Source organism: Podarcis muralis, chromosome 14 (assembly GCF_964188315.1).
Source record: "Podarcis muralis chromosome 14, rPodMur119.hap1.1, whole genome shotgun sequence".
NCBI lineage: Eukaryota > Metazoa > Chordata > Lepidosauria > Squamata > Lacertidae > Podarcis > Podarcis muralis.
This window is the reverse complement of record NC_135668.1, coordinates 11,010,892-11,027,506: the sequence shown is the minus strand read 5'-3', so window position 1 is coordinate 11,027,506 and position 16,615 is coordinate 11,010,892. Positions and strand designations below refer to the sequence as shown.

The window sequence follows — 16,615 nt, the reverse complement described above, 5'->3', positions numbered from 1 at the left end:
CCCAGTGACTGGAGCGCAAACATCTTTTCAATGGAAAGCAAATCCCGGGGGAGCCTGGGGTATCTTGGCTGTTGCTGGATTCTCAACTTCCATCAGCCCCAGGCAGCATGACCAATGGTCAGGGATAAGTGCCATGTGGACAACCCTCAAATGCTCATCTGGTCCAGCATTTCACAGTGGCCAACCAGATGCCTCTGGGAAGTCTTTAAGCAGAGCATGAATGCAACCATGCTCTCCCCACTTCGTGATTCCCAGCAACCTGTATACAGAAATGGAGGTAGAGCAGGGTTTCCTCAATTTGGGTATCCAGCTATTTTTTGTACTACAATTCCCATCATCCCCGACCACTGGTCCTGCCAGCTAGGGATGATGGGAGTTGTAGTCCAACAACAGCTTGGAGATACAAGTTTGGGAGAAACGGAAGTACAGCATGGTGAGAGTTGTAGTTCAGCAACATCTGGATGGCCACATCTGGAATGGCATGTGCCTTGGATATGCAGGCGCAATGGATTTTAAGCTATAAGCATTAACGGGTGTGGATTCCAGAGGGAAAATATCAGCAGATTGTGTGCTGCAGCATCATCTCTGGTTCACTCTCCATACGTAGCACTCTTTTCACACCCAGAAATGGCCTATCCGTGAGCAAGAAATAGGGTGCTCGCAGAATGGATCTGGTTCAGTAGAAACATGCCAAAATAAAAAAAAAAGGTTTCAGAATAAATCCAGCACAAAATATTATACATGTATGCACATTGTGGCCTAGGACCCTCATACCTACGGGGCCGCCTCTCCTGGTATGCCCCGCAGAGGACCTTAAGGTCCATAAATAGCAACACCCTAGAGGTCCCGGGCCCTAAGGAAGTCAGATTAGCCTCAACCAGGGCCAGGGCCTTTTCAGCACTGGCTCCGGCCTGGTGGAATGCTCTGTCTCATGAGACCAGGGCCCTGCAGGATCTGATTTCTTTCCGCAGGGCCTGTAAGACAAAGGTGTTCTGTCCGGCCTTTGACTTGGAATCAGCCTGATCCCCTCCCTCTTTTTGCTTTTCCTTCTGTGGTGGAACCCCTATTTCGGGACTTCACTGGCTTTTCTGGAAGGGATGCGGGTAGCGCTGTGGGTTAAACCACAGAGCCTAGGGCTTGCCGATCAGAAGGTTGGCGGTTTGAATCCCCGTGACAGGGTGAGCTCCCGTTGCTCGGTCCCTGCTCCTGCCAACCTAGCAGTTCATAAGCACGTCAAAGTGCAAGTAGATAAATAGGTACCGCTCCGGCGGGAAGGTAAACTGCGTTTCCATGCGCTGTTCTGGTTCGCCAGAAGCAGCTTAGTCATGCTGGCCACATGACCCAGAAGCTGTACGCTGGCTCCCTCAGCCAATAAAGCGAGATGAGTGCCGCAACCCCAGAATCGGTCACAACTGGACCTAACGGTCAGGGGTCCCTTTACCTTTACCTTTACTGGCTTTTCTGGCCCACGTAGGACCAGTCTGGATAGTTGGCCTTGGTGAAGATTTGACATTTTCTCTCCCCAAACAGTTTTTGATCTGGGCTTCCACTGAAATGAGGCTGCATTTTAAGTTGTACTTTAATCCTGTTTTTAAGTTGTATTTTAATCAACTGTTTTTATACTTGATGTTAGCCGCCCTGAGCTTGGTCTTGGCCGGGGAGGGCGGGGTATAAATAAAATTAAATAAATTAATATCAGCATCGGGGTGTATCCCAGTTCCTGCCAAGTGGAAGAGAGTCTTATGTGTGTGTGCTCAGGGAGGGGTCTAAAAGTACGTGCACCAGAAGTAGGATGTGATGAATAAATGCAGATATTATCATTGTGTTAGATCTGTCCTCAAACTTGCGAGTCTCATCCTGTCCCAGGAGATAGGGCTGATGCAAGGAAACATGATGGTGGTGATGTCTCTGTTCCCGAGACAGGACCCAGGAGGATTTGGCCTTTTCAACCCCTTCCTAAGATACCTGCGTGTATTTTAATGGACCGCTTCTGCGGTTTGTTGTTTTTTGACGAATAAGAGCGGTAGAAGCCTTGTCGTTTTCGTTTTGCAGAATGCACTGTTGCCCGCAGGGTTCCGGCAAAAGGACCAGACTTCCAAAAAGCCCTCCGGTGCTTTCAACAGGGAGAAACTCCTTTCGTATCTGGAGAAGGAAGCGCTGGAGCATAAAGACGTTGAAGATTTTGTCCCGTTCACGGGAGAAAAGAAAGGTAAGGGCGCTTCTCCCCAGCCCCACCGCCACACCGGGCACAATGGTTTGCGCAAACTCGCCCCGAGAGCTAACCGGTGTGAGTTTACTTCTTCACCTTTCTTCCTTGCTTCTGCTGTAACTGGTAATGCTTGGCTTGGCAGTTGTTCGTAAAGATCCAGTTTGTTTATTTATATATTTAAAATAAAGTTATTTATTAGGTTTTTCAAATTAAAATTTTACAATCACATATCAACATACAATATAAAAACAAGAATCCTCAGAATCTCCTGGGCTTCCCCCTGCATCTTTTATAATAATCCAAAACTTTCGCAGCTCCATTATATCCCAAATTCACCATTAAACTACAAGTGTTTTGCCAAACCCACTAACGATTTTAGCTGTTTACAATGGTTTTTAAGATAGATTATAAATCCCCCCCTTATTAAAATTTTGGTCTTCCTGATTTCTTTATTATTATTATTATTTTATTTTCCAATACAATATTTTATTGCTTTTTTCCATATTACATCACAATATAAATAAACCAAAGCCATCACCACATCCTCCACATCCCCCATATATCCATCAATCAAACCTTATATTCTTTTGTCCCTCCCCCCACTTCCCTCCGCCCCCACTCAATTTCCTCCACATTCTGAGATTACATTTACCTTTGCATTTACAATCTTCTTAAATCTTCTATATACTCTTATTATCTTTCCTTACTAATTTACCTTCCCTCAGATACTTTACATTTCTGATTCTTCCAGTCATTTTAGCCATTTCAGCATAGTGCATCAACTTGACCTACCATTCTTCTCTGGTAAGGACTTTTATCTTCTTTCCATCTCTGGGCTAGTAGCATCCGTGCAGCCGTACTCACGTACGTAAATAGTATTTTCTGTTTCTTTGGGATTTCGGCACCTAGAAGTCCTAAAAGAAAGGCTTCTGGGTTTTGTTTTGTTTTTTGAAAAAGTTATTTTAAACATTTGTAAAGATCCAATTTAAACCTTATAGTCCTGTCTGTCTTCTGAGGAATGAGATGAAGGACCTACTCTGTAACAGAGAGAAAGTAGTGTGTGTGTTGACTCCTTCATATGTATGAACTGGGCCTCAGATGTGCACTTGCCTGCATGAATTTGAGGTCCTCGGAAAATTCTGCTTTTCGGTATCAAAGCGGAGAGGGCTGCTTCTCCAAAATGAATAGAGCACTCCCCTGTCGTAAGCGGTTGCTAAAACTTGAAAGCCTCACCCTGTCCCAGCTGTTGGCCAACATACAATGAGCCACTGTTGCTGGTGGAGAGGGCTGATGCAAGAAAACTTTCTTTCGCGGAATGACATTTGGAAAGAAAATACAGATTTCATCCACGTAACAATGGGAGCTTTGTGGCAAAAAGCATTGTGACTATCAAGAAGGCATGCAAACAATCGTTGTCTGCTGCAAGCACACAGCTCGAGGACCCAGAAGGGTTGGGGAATTGATTCCCTACTTCAGAGGTGGTGAGCTTGGGCCAAGCGGGAGTCCTAAATTGACCCGCAAGCCTGTTTTCCTGAAGCCACACCCATCTGCCCTATATATATATATGCTGTCAGGTGTAAGCAGTGCCGGATGTATGTATAAGCTAAACAAGCTATAGCTTAGGGCCCCACTCTCTTGGGGGCCCCCAAAAAAATGTAAAGGGAAAAAACCCTGGATGTACATTTCCAAAATATAAGATAAGTTCAACAATAACTTTGATAAAATACATTTTGTTATGTGCAAATGGCTTTAGATACCTATTAGGTCCATAAAGTACCATATAGCATATATTCAACACAAAAAACAGTGACAATTTGTTGTTGACAAATGACAGCTGGACATATAAAGGGCCCCATTACCTTCAGAAGCTCAGGGCCTCATCAAACCTAAATCCGTCCCTGGGTGTAAGGCAGATAAAGAAAGATGTGACTCCTTGCCAGAAGCAAGCTTTGCAGGCACTGGTAAAGGAAGTGTGGTTTTGCAGCTGACCGTCAGCGCTTGCAAACCGTTCTTCGTTTGCCCACATGATTTGATTCATCTGATTTCACCTACCTGAGAACCCCAAGCCTTTGTGTCTACTTGTCCAGTTTTTCTGGCTTCCTATGCTACCTTGGTCAAATCACTGAGGGTGTATTTAGACTCTACTAGAATGGAAATCAGGGGATGCGGGTGGCGCTGTGGTCTAAACCACAGAGCCTAGGACTTGCCGATAAGAAGGTCGGCGGTTCGAATCCCTGCGACGGGGTGAGCTCCCGTTGCTTGGTCCCAGCTCCTGCCCACCTGGAAGTTCGAAAGCTCGTCATAGTGCAAGTAGATAAATAGGTACCGCTCTGGTGGGAAGGTAAACGGCATTTCCGTGCGCTACTCTGGTTCGCCAGAGGTGGCTTAGTCATGCTGGCCACATGACCTGGAGGCTGTCTGCAGACAAATGCCTGCTCCCTTGGCCTATAGAGCGAGATGAGCGCCGCAACCCCAGAGTCGTCCGCAACTGGACCTAATGGTCAGGGGTACCTTTACGTTTAGAATGGAAGTCACCTATGGACATCCACAAGGCGATGCAGTGAATTTTGCACTGGTTGCCTTGTTTTGCAACCCAGGATTGCTCAGCTGCAAGCCAGTCCGTTGTAAGCCAGCATCCAGGCGGTGGGTTCCTAGACTTTTCCCCTGCACAGCCCAGTCGAAAACCGCTGAGGGTCATGAAGAACCACTTAATGATTCTTCTGCCTGTTGTAGCAAATGTAATGCACTGTGCTAGATGCTATATGATTCTCTCTTGCCTCTGTTATTTCGGATCTGTTGTATTTTATTGCATTACAATTCCATGTAATTCAATTAGCTACCAGATGTTGTGTTTGATTTTGGCACAGCTTCCTTTCTTTTCTTGCACAAGTATGTGAAATAAATTGATTGAGCTGATTGTGTTTATATCCTGCCTTTTCTCCAAGGAGCTTAAGATGGTTCTACCTCTCCTCAGTTAATCCCCACAGCAAGCCTGTGAGGTAGATTAGACTGAGAGGCCATGACTGGCCCAAAGTCACCCAATGAGTGTCATGGCTGCATGGGAATTCGAACCCTGGTCTCCCAGGTCCTAGCCCAACATTCTAACCACTGCACCACAACGGCTATGATTTCCAACGCATAAATGCATCATGCTCATCTTAGCCTTGATTTTATTCAGTTTTTTGTATCAGAGCTGGAGTCTGCCAGTGCCTGGAGAACCATATTTTTCCCACCCTGGTTTGTACACACTTCAGTGATACTCAGCACACATAACCATTCTGACACACTTATGCCAAGCTGTTGGGTGTGGAAGTGTTTTGATATGTGCATCCCCCCCCCCCCAAATCACTCCACCATTTGATCTCCTCCTTAAATAAATGAAATGTTCCCACATTATCAGCAAAAACACTCCTGTGGCCCTTGCAAGCTCAAGTGCAGATGTGTCCTTTCGACAACGTTTGTGTTGGTGCGTGTCGAGCGATAGGAATCTCGAAATCTCTCACTTGGCTCCCTGCCTGTATAGTTATGTCATTGTTTCCAAAGGCTGTGCAGAGTTTTGCCCTCACAGTGACTGAACAATGAGCTTGAGTTTTCAGAGTATTTGCTCATTACCTGGAAAGGAATCTCGGAAGTTTTCTCAGAACAGAAATAAGGGTGGGTCTGAGCAAGACGAGACTCGCTGGGAGCTCCAGTGAGACCAAGTTTGCATTTGTGTGAGGGTCTTTTTTGTTGTCGTTGATTGCACGAGGGAGCAGCTAAACCAGCTCACTGTGGCATTGATCACAGGGTTTAAAAGGGAAGAACACAGCAGTGTTTAAATTTGGGTCGGCTATGGGGACTCCCTCAGCCTCAGCCAACACAGCCAATGGTCTGTGGGGAGTTGCCGTCCGGTGACTCTCACACTCCTTATCTTTGAGTACTTCAAAAGTTCTTCAGAGCTGTGTGAGAAAGTTTCTGTGTATGTGCTTTGGCCAAAGTGCACCCCTGGAGCTGCAGTGGAAGGGAAATAGTGCACACTGTGCTCTGCTCCAGTGGCTCAGGACCGCCATACCTCAAGGACCGCCTCTTTCCATATGAACCTACTTGGACCCTGAAATCACTTTCTGAGGCCCTTCTTCGTGTGCCGCCTCCTTGAGAGGTCCGGAGGGTGGCAACACGAGAACGGGGCCTTCTCTGAGGTGGCTCCCCGTTTGTGCAACGCTCTCTCCCTGGAGAAGTTCGCCTGACGTCTTCATTATACACCTTTAGGCGCCAGGCAAAAACGTTCCTTTTTAACCAGGCCTTTGGTTGATCTGGTTGACATCCTATACCCTTTTAAAATGTGACTCTTTTCTTTGGGGGGTGTTATTGGGTTGTTGTTTTTATTCCTATTATATATGTTGTGATCTTTTCTGTGAACTGCCCCGAGACCTCCAGGTATAGTGTGGTATAAGGGTAAAGGGACCCCTGACCATTAGGTCCAGTCGTGACCGACTCTGGGGTTGTGGCATTCATCTCACTTTATTGGCCAAGGGAGCCGGCGTACAGCTTCTGGGTCATGTGGCCAGCATGACTAAGCCGCTTCTGGCGAACCAGAGCAGTGCACGGAAATGCCGTTTACATTCCTGCCGGAGTGGTACCTATTTATATACTTGCACTTTGATGTGCTTTCAAACTGCTAGGTTGGCAGGAGTAGGGACCGAGCAACAGGAGCTCACCCCGTGGCAGGGATTCGAACCGCCGACCTTCTGATCGGCAAGTCCTAGGTTCTGTGGTTTAACCCACAGCGCCACCCGCGTCCCTTATAGGGTGGTATATAAACTCAATAAATAATAATAAGGCCATTGCCTGGCCATCCAGGCTTCCTCTGTCACAAGTATGCTGTTATTCATAGTCTACCTCCACTCTCAGAGGCGGTGTTGAACTACAGGTAGATGAGTTGTTGACTTGGACCAGCAGGGCTTTCCTTTACGTTCTCAAAGGAGTACGTTTATGGCTGTTCTGCGGAGTCTGCCAAGGGAATCCAGGTTAGGTCTCACAGTGAATTTTGGACAAGTACCCATTTTGTGCTTTTCATAGAGATTTCATCGCCTGTGTAGTGTTTCAGCCTTTGCAGAACCCAGAATGCTTTGGAGCTGTGGGAGACGGCTGAGCCGCCTCAGTTCTTAACGTGCAGCTCTGCAGTGCTAGGTTTAATAATGGAAACAAATGGACAGGAAAGGCACAAGAATGGGAACTGGCAGCTTTCCCCCTGGAAATAAACCAGGAGGGAGGTGCTTTTCCCCAGTTGCGCGCTTGCCGTGTTGCCGAGGGGGGTGGCAGCTTGTGTGTTTTCGGCAGATTGCCTCAGAGCCCTCTTTTGTGGAGCCAATTCTGTTTTTAATAACTGGGTTCTTTTCCTGTTGCATACCATGAAGAATAACGCTAATCAGAAGGAACAGAAATGCAATTGTGAAGGCAGAGAAAAGTAAAAGAGAAAAGGGAGCATGTAATGTATATTCATTGCTTTCAGCTTTTTCAGGCGTGCTATATAATTGGGGAGCATTCATAACTTTGGTAGAGCACTGTCCTTGTATGCAGAAAGTCCCAAATTCAGTCCTCAGCATGGGAACCAGTGATGGCCACTAACCTGGAAGGCTTCAAAAGAGGGTGAGAGAATTTCTTAGAGGGGAAGGCTGTCAATGGCTGCTAGCTATGATGTTCTACCTCAGGGGTCAGCAAACTTTTTCAGCCGTGGACTGGTCTACCGTCCCTCAGACCATGTGGGGGGCCGGACTACAGTGGCACCTCGGGTTATAGACGCTTCAGGTTACAGACTCCACTAACCCAGAAATAGTACCTTGGGTTAAGAACTTTGCTTCAGGGTGAGAACAGAAATCACGCGGCGGTGGCAGTGGGAGGCCCCATTAGCTAAAGTGGTACCTCAGGTTAAGAACAGTTTCTGGTTAAGAACAGACCTCCAGCATGAATTAAGTTCTTAAACCAAGGTACCACTGTATATGAAGAAAGCAGCTCTCAAATAGTTGTGATAAATCTTCTGTCTCCCATTTTGGTTCTGAAAACTTTTGGTTCATAGGATCGAACCCATTGTCAGGTCTATTCAGAGCACACCCATTGCAATTAATGGGCGCGACTGGCTATTGTCCGTTGATTTCAGTGTGCTTACCCTTAAGTAGGATTTAATAGGCTGCAACCCACAGACCCTATTGTACATGGTGTCTTGGAGGCCTTGCAGAATCGAGCTCAATATCAGTCGTATTTTTTTCGACATGGACATCTAAAGACTATAAAACGAGTCCAGGGCAAAAGTGGGTCTTTAGTCATCCCATCAGATCTGCGTCCAAGTTTTCTGTGCCGTAAAAACTCCGACCCTTTAGTCTTCCATTGCTTGTAATATTGCTAAGATGGATTCCAGACATATTTGATTCCCCATCACCCTGTTTCATTTCCTTTTATCTTGAAGATCAGAGTTGGCTCTTGCCAAGACTTGTGACAACGTGAAAGTGAATTCGAGGAAAACAGAACCAGATGGTGATAAGCTGGAAAGGGAGGCTTGACACTGTTTGGCGAGATTCTCTTTTCAGCAAAAGATGCTCCCCTTTCTTGCTTCATTATTATGCCTGTATCCCAGCCTTTCTCAGCCTTGGGTCCACAGATGTTGTTGGACAACAGCTCCCATCATTCCTGACCACTCGTCTTGCAAGCTAGGGATAATGGGAGTTGTAGTCCAACAACATCTACAGACCCAAGATGGAGAAAGGCTGCTGTATCTTGTTCTCTGTCTTGTTTTTTAAAATATACAGAATCCACAACGTAAAATAAAAGCGCTCGGTCCAAGTAAAATGGCTAGGAGAAGGAGAAATTACTTATTTATGTTTACTTATAAGATTTCTGGCCTGCCCTCCATATGGTGTCAGGACGGGTTGCAGCACAGTAACCATACAGTAATTTTAAAAGATTAGAATTATTTAAAACAGTCAAATTGTTCCAACCAAGTTGATGATGAAGAATAAGATGATGGTGATAATTATATGTCACCCATCTGACTGAGTTGCCCCACCCACTCTGGGTGGCTTCCTACAAATTAAAAACATGAATAAGTATCAGACATAATAAGTATAGATTCATCAAAAAGGATTGGTCCCACAAAACAAAATACCTTAACTCCCAAGTAAATAAGTGTGTCTTCAGCGTATAGGGAAATATGCAGTGAAGATGCTTCTGTGAAGAGGGATTTCTACAAATTAGGGGCTGCCACAGAGAAAACCCTTTCGCATGCCGCCATTCCCCACACTTATGGCAGTGGTGGAACTACTGACAGAGCCCCCTCCGATGACCTTGACACCCAAGAGGGTCTCTAGGAGTGGAGACAGGCTTTCAGAACCTTCTGGAGTCTCCCTCAGGGTCTGCAGAAGCGCTCAGAATCTGGGATCTGAAAGCCAAGAAGGGATGGAGTCCCGTAATCTCAGTGCCTGGGTTGCCACTCTCTGTATCTCAGATGGTGAGCAAACACAGAGTAAGGGCCCTGACTATGGTCTGGAGGTATGGTCCGGTTTGCTCCAGAGCAGTGTCCTACAACTCCCATCATCCCTGACTATTGGTCATGGCAACTGGGGCTGATGGGAATTGGAGTTTGAAGCTCCTGTTTTGATAGCTCATTGGTAGAATATGTGCTTTGCCTGTAGACGGTTCAAGGCTTCATTCTATAGTAATGGGGATCAGGTAGCAGAGCGAAGGGAAAGAAGACCCTTTCTGCCAGGAGAGCTGTTGCCAGTCAGAGTCTGCAATATTAGGCTGGATGGGCATTAGTCTGAGCTGACTTAAGGCTTCTTCCTTAGGTTCATGCACATCTCTCAATCCTCTAGCTCAAGGGTAGGGAAACTTCGGCCCTCCAGATGTTGCTGAACTACAACTCCCATTGCCATCTACCATGCTTGCTGGGGATGATGGGAGTTGTAGTTCAGCAACGTTTGGAGAGCCAAAGGTTGCCCACCCCTCCTCTGGGTTTTCCTGTTGTACAGGTTGGTTGCATCTATGTGCATTCACAACTTTCTCATACGGAACACATATATTCAGCTCCTGTGTTTGCTCTCAGAGGAAGCAGCAAATTGGGATAGGAGTGCCATCTACTGAATTACTCAGAATGCCTTAGCAGAGAAATATTTCACGTACTGCTGTCAGGCATCCATCAGAGAGATGTCTGAAGCACCATTTCCAGCAGCCTTTCCCAATCTGATGTCCTGGAATTTGACAACCCATCAGCCCCCATCAAGCCTGGCTGTGCCAACCTGGTGCCACCAGGCATCCATACAGAACATCTGGCAAATGCCGATTTAAGCTTTTGCCTGCAATTTAAAGTGGGCCGGAAATCGCTCAGATGCATTGCAATCAAAAGACTGAAGCCAATTATGTTGTCGGATTACTGAGCTCTATCTAGATGTAATAGCTGAATTTTCGTGTTCAATTTGGCAAATGCAGTCTATATCGAACTGGCAGACAGGCTGACATGTTTGTTGTGGAATGCAGCCTTTATGATGCACGGTAACGGTGATAATGATCTGGGCCAAGGTCCAAGGAAATACCTTTGGGGTAGTTCCTGAGGGCTTGGATATGCTCATTAGGTGCTGTGATTAGAATCATAGAATTGTAGACTTGGAAGGAGGGACCATGGGGGTCATCTAGTCCAACCCCTTGCAACGCAGGGATCTTTTGCCCAACATGGGACTCGAACCCACAACCCTGAGATTAGGAGTCTTGTACTTTACTGACTGAGCTATCCCAGTAATTTAAATAAATAAATAAAGCCATTTTTGAGTGGCAGGTGCCCATGCTGTATATTAGCAGTGGGGAATCTCTGGCCTGGGGTGGGGGTGTTTAATGTGACCCTCTAGGCTTCTCTGTATGTTGCCTTGGGACTCTCCCAGAGCCACACACGCTCCTCATTCTTTCATCCTCCTTTAGCGCATACCCTCCAACATTCCTCTGGTGAAAATAGGGACGTCCTATTCAATAATAAGGGACGCGGGTGGTGCTGTGGGTTAAACCACAGAACCTAGGACTTGCCAATCAGAAGGTCGGCGGTTCGAATCCCCGTGACGGGGTGAGCTCCCGTTGCTCGGTCCCTGCTCCTGCCAACCTAGCAGTTTGAAAGCACGTCAAAGTGCAAGTAGATAAATAGGTACCGCTCTGGCGGGAAGGTAAACGGCGTTTCTGTGTGCTGTTCTGGTTCGCCAGAAGTGGCTTAGTCATGCTGGCCACATGACCCGGAAGCTGTATGCCGGCTCCCTCGGCCAATAAAGTGAGATGAGCACCGCAACCCCAGAGTCGGCCACGACTGGACCTAATGGTCAGGGGTCCCTTTACCTTTACCTTATTCAATAATAATCATTACAATAATGCTGTTGTTTGTATCCTTCCCATTAGGCTGGGTCGCCACAGCCACTCTGGGTGGCTTCCAGCACATATAAAACATAACAAAACAAAACATCAAACATTAAAAACTTCCCTACAGAGGGCTGCCTTCAGATGTCTTCTAAAAGCCGAATAGTTGTTTATTTCCTTGACATCTGATGGGAGGGCGTTCCACAAGGCAGGTGCCACTACCGAGAAGGCCCTCTGCCTAGTTCCCTGTAACCTTGTGTCTCTCAGTTAGGGAACCACCAGAAGGCCCTGCATGCAGGCCCTCTCAGTTTCTGGGCTGAGCGATGGGGGTGGAGACACTCCTTCAGGTATACTGGGCTGAGGCATTACCCCTTTAGCGTTTGGTGAGTACAGTGGTACCTCGGGTTAAGAACTTAATTCATTCTGGAGGTCTGTTCTTAACCTGAAAATGTGCTTAACCTGAAGACCACTTTATCTAATGGGGCCTCCTGCTGCTGCTGCGCCGCCGCCGCACAATTTCTGTTCTCATCCTGAAGCAAAGTTCTTAACCCAAGGTAATATTTCTGGGTTAGCGGAGTCTGTAACCTGAAGCGTATGTAACCCGAGGTACCACTGTCTTGACTTTGTAAGCTACTGATCATCATGCAATGTGATCTCAAGATCCTGCGAGGTTGTCGAAAGCTGAGCACCGATAATATCCTAAAACAGCTGTCCTCCTCTTTTGAACAGGGAAAGTATTTATTCCAAAGCCAAAGCCGGTACAGTCTTACACAGAAGAAAAAGTGAGTCTTGATCCGGAGCTGGAGGAAGCATTGACAAGCGCTACAGACACTGAACTATGTGACATTGCAGGTTGGTGTGTATGTGTGTGTTGAGTTTGATTTAGCTTTTCTAAAAGCATGTAAGTATTCTTAAGGCTTCTTCCTACAGCAGGGATGGGAAGCCACAAATGGTTGGACTACAACTCCCATCATCCCTAACCATTCGCCATGTTGGCTGGGGCTGATGGGAGTGGGGAGTCCCAACGATATCAGGAGAGCTACAGGTTCCAATCTCTGGCATAGACGATGATGGTATGAGCCATATCTCAGAAGCAGTGCATGCATGTTAGTGGCGCTGTACAAGGAGTCGTAAGAATGACTTTGGTCTTTGGGAAATTCTGCTGCAGATTCATGTTTCGGTCGCGTTAATGGCCCAGCTGCAAAACCTAACCGCTGTTTGTTTCTCCTTTCTCCTGAACAGCTATCCTGGGAATGCACAACTTGATAAGCAACTCTCAGTTTTGCGATATTGTGGGAAGTAGCAACGGTGTCGCCAATGAAAGTTTTTCAAGTGAGTTTTCATGCTGAAAGTCCGGAAATGCAACATTGTGGGTTGGACTGAAAGTGAGCCTCGCTGAGATGGGTTTCGTAATGCAGTTGAGCACTTGCACACACACGGTGGATTATCTATGTTTGCCATTTTTATTTTTATTTTAAAGTGTCCTAAGCTATTGTCCTGGACAAGGCAGCGCTTAATAGGATTCCTTCGGAGTCCCAAGGCTACTCAGTTGTGAGCGGTGACTTGGTGGGTCTCTTATGCCTTTGTTAAGGAGGTCCAATAGACTCTTCTCATCATAATATTCCTGTGAGGCTTAATTGCACAGTTTTATGGCCCGTCTGCACAACAACAACAATTTATTATTTATATCCTGCCCATCTGGCTGGGTTTCCCCAGCCACTCTGGGCGGCTCCCAACAGAATTTTAATAATAATAATAATAATAATAAAAAAAAAAATTAAAGTGATAAAACATCAACATTGATCCAAGGAGCATCTTTAAAAACAGCATGTGGTGCGGGCATGAATCTTCAGGATGTCTCCCCTCTTTACTATGACTTTACCTTCTGCACAACTAGTGGCACATTGTGCCATGGGGGTACAAAACCGAAAAGGTCCAGAAAGTCAAGTCAATCCGTCTGAACAGCTTTCAAGACAAGACAAGAACAGAAGAAGGGATCTGAATGGCTGCTAACTGATCCAACTGACAGGGCATTCAGCCAGGGATTCTTTAAACAATTCACCTGGCCTCCTAGGAAACAAAACATTCCCCAGGATTCCACAGCTGTAAGGCGGCTGGCTGAGGGAGAGGGAGTAGGCAGACGCAAGTCCCACCACTGCCATTTCAGGCAGCACAGAACCTGCAGGCGCCTAAGCCACCACATCACTCCTAAAAAGTTTTGTGAGCCCTTTAAGAAAAATAAAATAATTTTGTCCCGTCCCCCCCCCACAGTGATGACACCTGGGGTGCACCCCCTTCCTCCGCCACTGTCTTTCCCATGACTTTACCTTCTACACCACCAGCGGCACAAAGATCTTCAGAACCAAAAAGGTCCAGAAAGTCAGTCAAACAGCTTTCAAGACCACAAAAGAAGGATCGCTGCTTTATGGGCTGCTAACTGCTCCAACTGACTGGGCTTTCAACTGACCCAGGGATCCTTTTTAAACAATTCACCTGGTCTCCTAGGAAACAAAACATTCCTCAGGATTCCACAGCTGGTTGTGAGGTCAGAGCCTGGCCAAGGACAGGAGCCAATGGGCTCTGGGCTCCAGGAACACTCTCTCTGCCAGGCCCAGGGCACCACTCAGGCAGCTGCCAAGCGTCTGACCCTCCTTCTTTCCCTCAGAGAATTCTGGGCACTGAAATTTACCTCTCACAGAGTTAAAATTCCCAGCAACTGAACAAGAACAAGAATAAGAATAGTTTACTTATACCCCACCCATCGGGCTGGGTTTCCCCGGCCACTCTGGGCAGCTCCCAACAAAATATTAAAACAGAATAAAACAGGCTTCCTCAACCTCGGCCCTCCAGATGTTGTTGGCCTACAACTCCCATGATCCGTAGCTACCAGGACCAGTGGTCAGGGATGATGGGAATTGTAGTCTCAAAACGTCTGGAGGGCTGAGGTTGAGGAAGCCTGGAATAAAGCATCAAACATTAAAAACTTTCCTAAACAAGGCAGGCTTCAGATGTCTTCTAAAAGTTAGATAGTTGTTTTATTTCCTTGACATCGGATGGGAGGGCGTTCCACAGGGCGGGCGCCACTACCGAGAAGGCCCTCTGCCTGGTTCCCTGTAACCTCACCTCTCGCAGTGAGGGAACCACCAGAAGGCCCTGCATGCTAGATCTCAGTGTCCGGGCTGAACGATGGGGGTGGAGACGCTCCTTCAGGTATACTGGGCTGAGACCATTTAGGGCTTTAAAGGTCAGCACCAACACTTTGAATTTTTCAATCACCCCTCCCCCCCCCCAAACACTATACGTTTAAAGCAGTGTCATACCACTTTAAATAGTCATGGCTTTCCCACCACAATGCAACAGAGCTCAGCATGATTTAACAGTCAGTCCTTCTTCCCAGGGAACTCTGCTCAAGATCCTTTCTGCTGGAGGAAGGATTTTTTGGGAGCGCCAACCCATTGGCGGTCCAACACAATACACATAAAGGGATGTAACGATTTGTTTGCATGGTTGTATTGAAGGAAGGTGAGGACATTTGACCTCACCTAGGCCCGAAGTCGTCCCCCCCCCCAAGCAGGCTCAAAGCTTCTCAAAGCTTTTCAAAATCATTTTCTCAGCAGCTAAGCATCAGAAACATTCCGCTTGCTGTAACTAAAAAGATCGCAACAAGGTAGAGAACAGAGCCCATTGTCTTCTCAGGCCTTTCTCAGAACCACATTGCAACTTGCTTTCTCTCCGGGAACCATGCCAAAGCACAAGAATGAAACAACGGGAACACTCTGAAAACCCCCTCACCCCCTTTCCTGCCAAGAGTCCACAATAGTCCCAAGACAGCTTTCTGTACATGCTCAGGAACCTCAACATGGGGCAGGACTCCTGAGGGAGGAGAAAGGGGGAGGGAACTAGAAAGGGGTATATATGCTTGTGCACATGATTGTGAACTCGTGCATGCTTTTGTGGACTATCACACTTTCTCCTTCTACCAGTTCATGGATGGTAGAAATAAAAGCCTTTTCTCCGAAACTATTCCTTGAGTGTCTGTTGACTCCCACTTCCCTTTCCCAGGCGCAATATTTTTCCCACCCGAGGGCAAAGCCTCATAAGGCTACAGTATCAGACTCATTCAGAGCAGATCCCCTAATTTCAGCTGGTCTACTGCGAGTACAATTTAGTGGGATACAACCTGTAATTTATCTTTTTGCCGTTCCAGATTTTTCATTTAAAGTTCTCCCAATATCAGCAACACATGACATCTTGAGGAAGCGGTGGGCCATTGTTATGAATTTTGTTTTCTAGTGAAGGGTTGCCCTTATTATTATTAAAATTTATATACTGTCCTATACCCACAGGTCTCAGGGCGGTTCACAAAATCACAATATAAAACAAAATCACAATATAAAACAATATAAAAACACAAAATATATAATCAAAATCATATATAATCATATATAAAACAATATAAAAACACAAAATATATAATCAAAATCATATATAATCAAAATAAAAACAAGAACAACTCAGTAACCTCCCACAAATAATCAGAGAAGGAAAACACACAATATTTGTAATAAAACATATAAAAATAAGCACCCATCAGATACCATCAAGGAGTACAGTGGTGCCTCGCAAGACGAAATTAATTCGTTCCGCGAGTTTTGTCGTCTTGCGATTTTTTCCGTCTTGCGAAGCACGGTGTCGGAAAAGTTTTGGAAAAGCTTCAAAAATCACCAAAGTCTTTAAAAACCTCAAAAAAGGCTACCACACCGCGTTCTATGAGTTGCTCCTCGAAGTCAATTCGCAACTGTATTAACGGTGTTAAGAAAAAGGAAACAAACTTGCAAGACGTTTCCGTCTTGCGAAGCAAGCCCATAGGGGAAATCGTCTTGCGAAGCAGCTCAAAAAACAAAAAACCCTTTCGTCTAGTGAGTTTTTTGTCTTGCGAGGCATTCGTCTTGCGAGGTACCACTGTAAATTAAAAGATCAATGTAACTGTCTTTCAAATCAAAACATTTTAGCCATTAGGTTTTTTTACAATTGAATTGGAATAGA

General features: G+C 46.1%; 1 protein-coding gene across 4 annotated transcripts in view; it reads left to right on the top strand.

Moving 5' to 3' along the window:
* The window catches only part of LOC114584146 (tropomodulin-3), a 50,658-nt gene that overhangs the window by 17,075 nt on the left and 16,968 nt on the right, over positions 1–16,615 (top strand). For all 4 annotated transcript variants that reach the window (XM_028705715.2, XM_028705714.2, XM_077919060.1 and 1 more), the window contains 3 exons: positions 2,053–2,209; positions 12,299–12,421; positions 12,812–12,901. In XM_028705715.2, the coding sequence (XP_028561548.2) occupies positions 2,053–2,209; positions 12,299–12,421; positions 12,812–12,901 (370 nt within the window). The remainder of the gene's footprint in view (positions 1–2,052; positions 2,210–12,298; positions 12,422–12,811; positions 12,902–16,615) is intronic.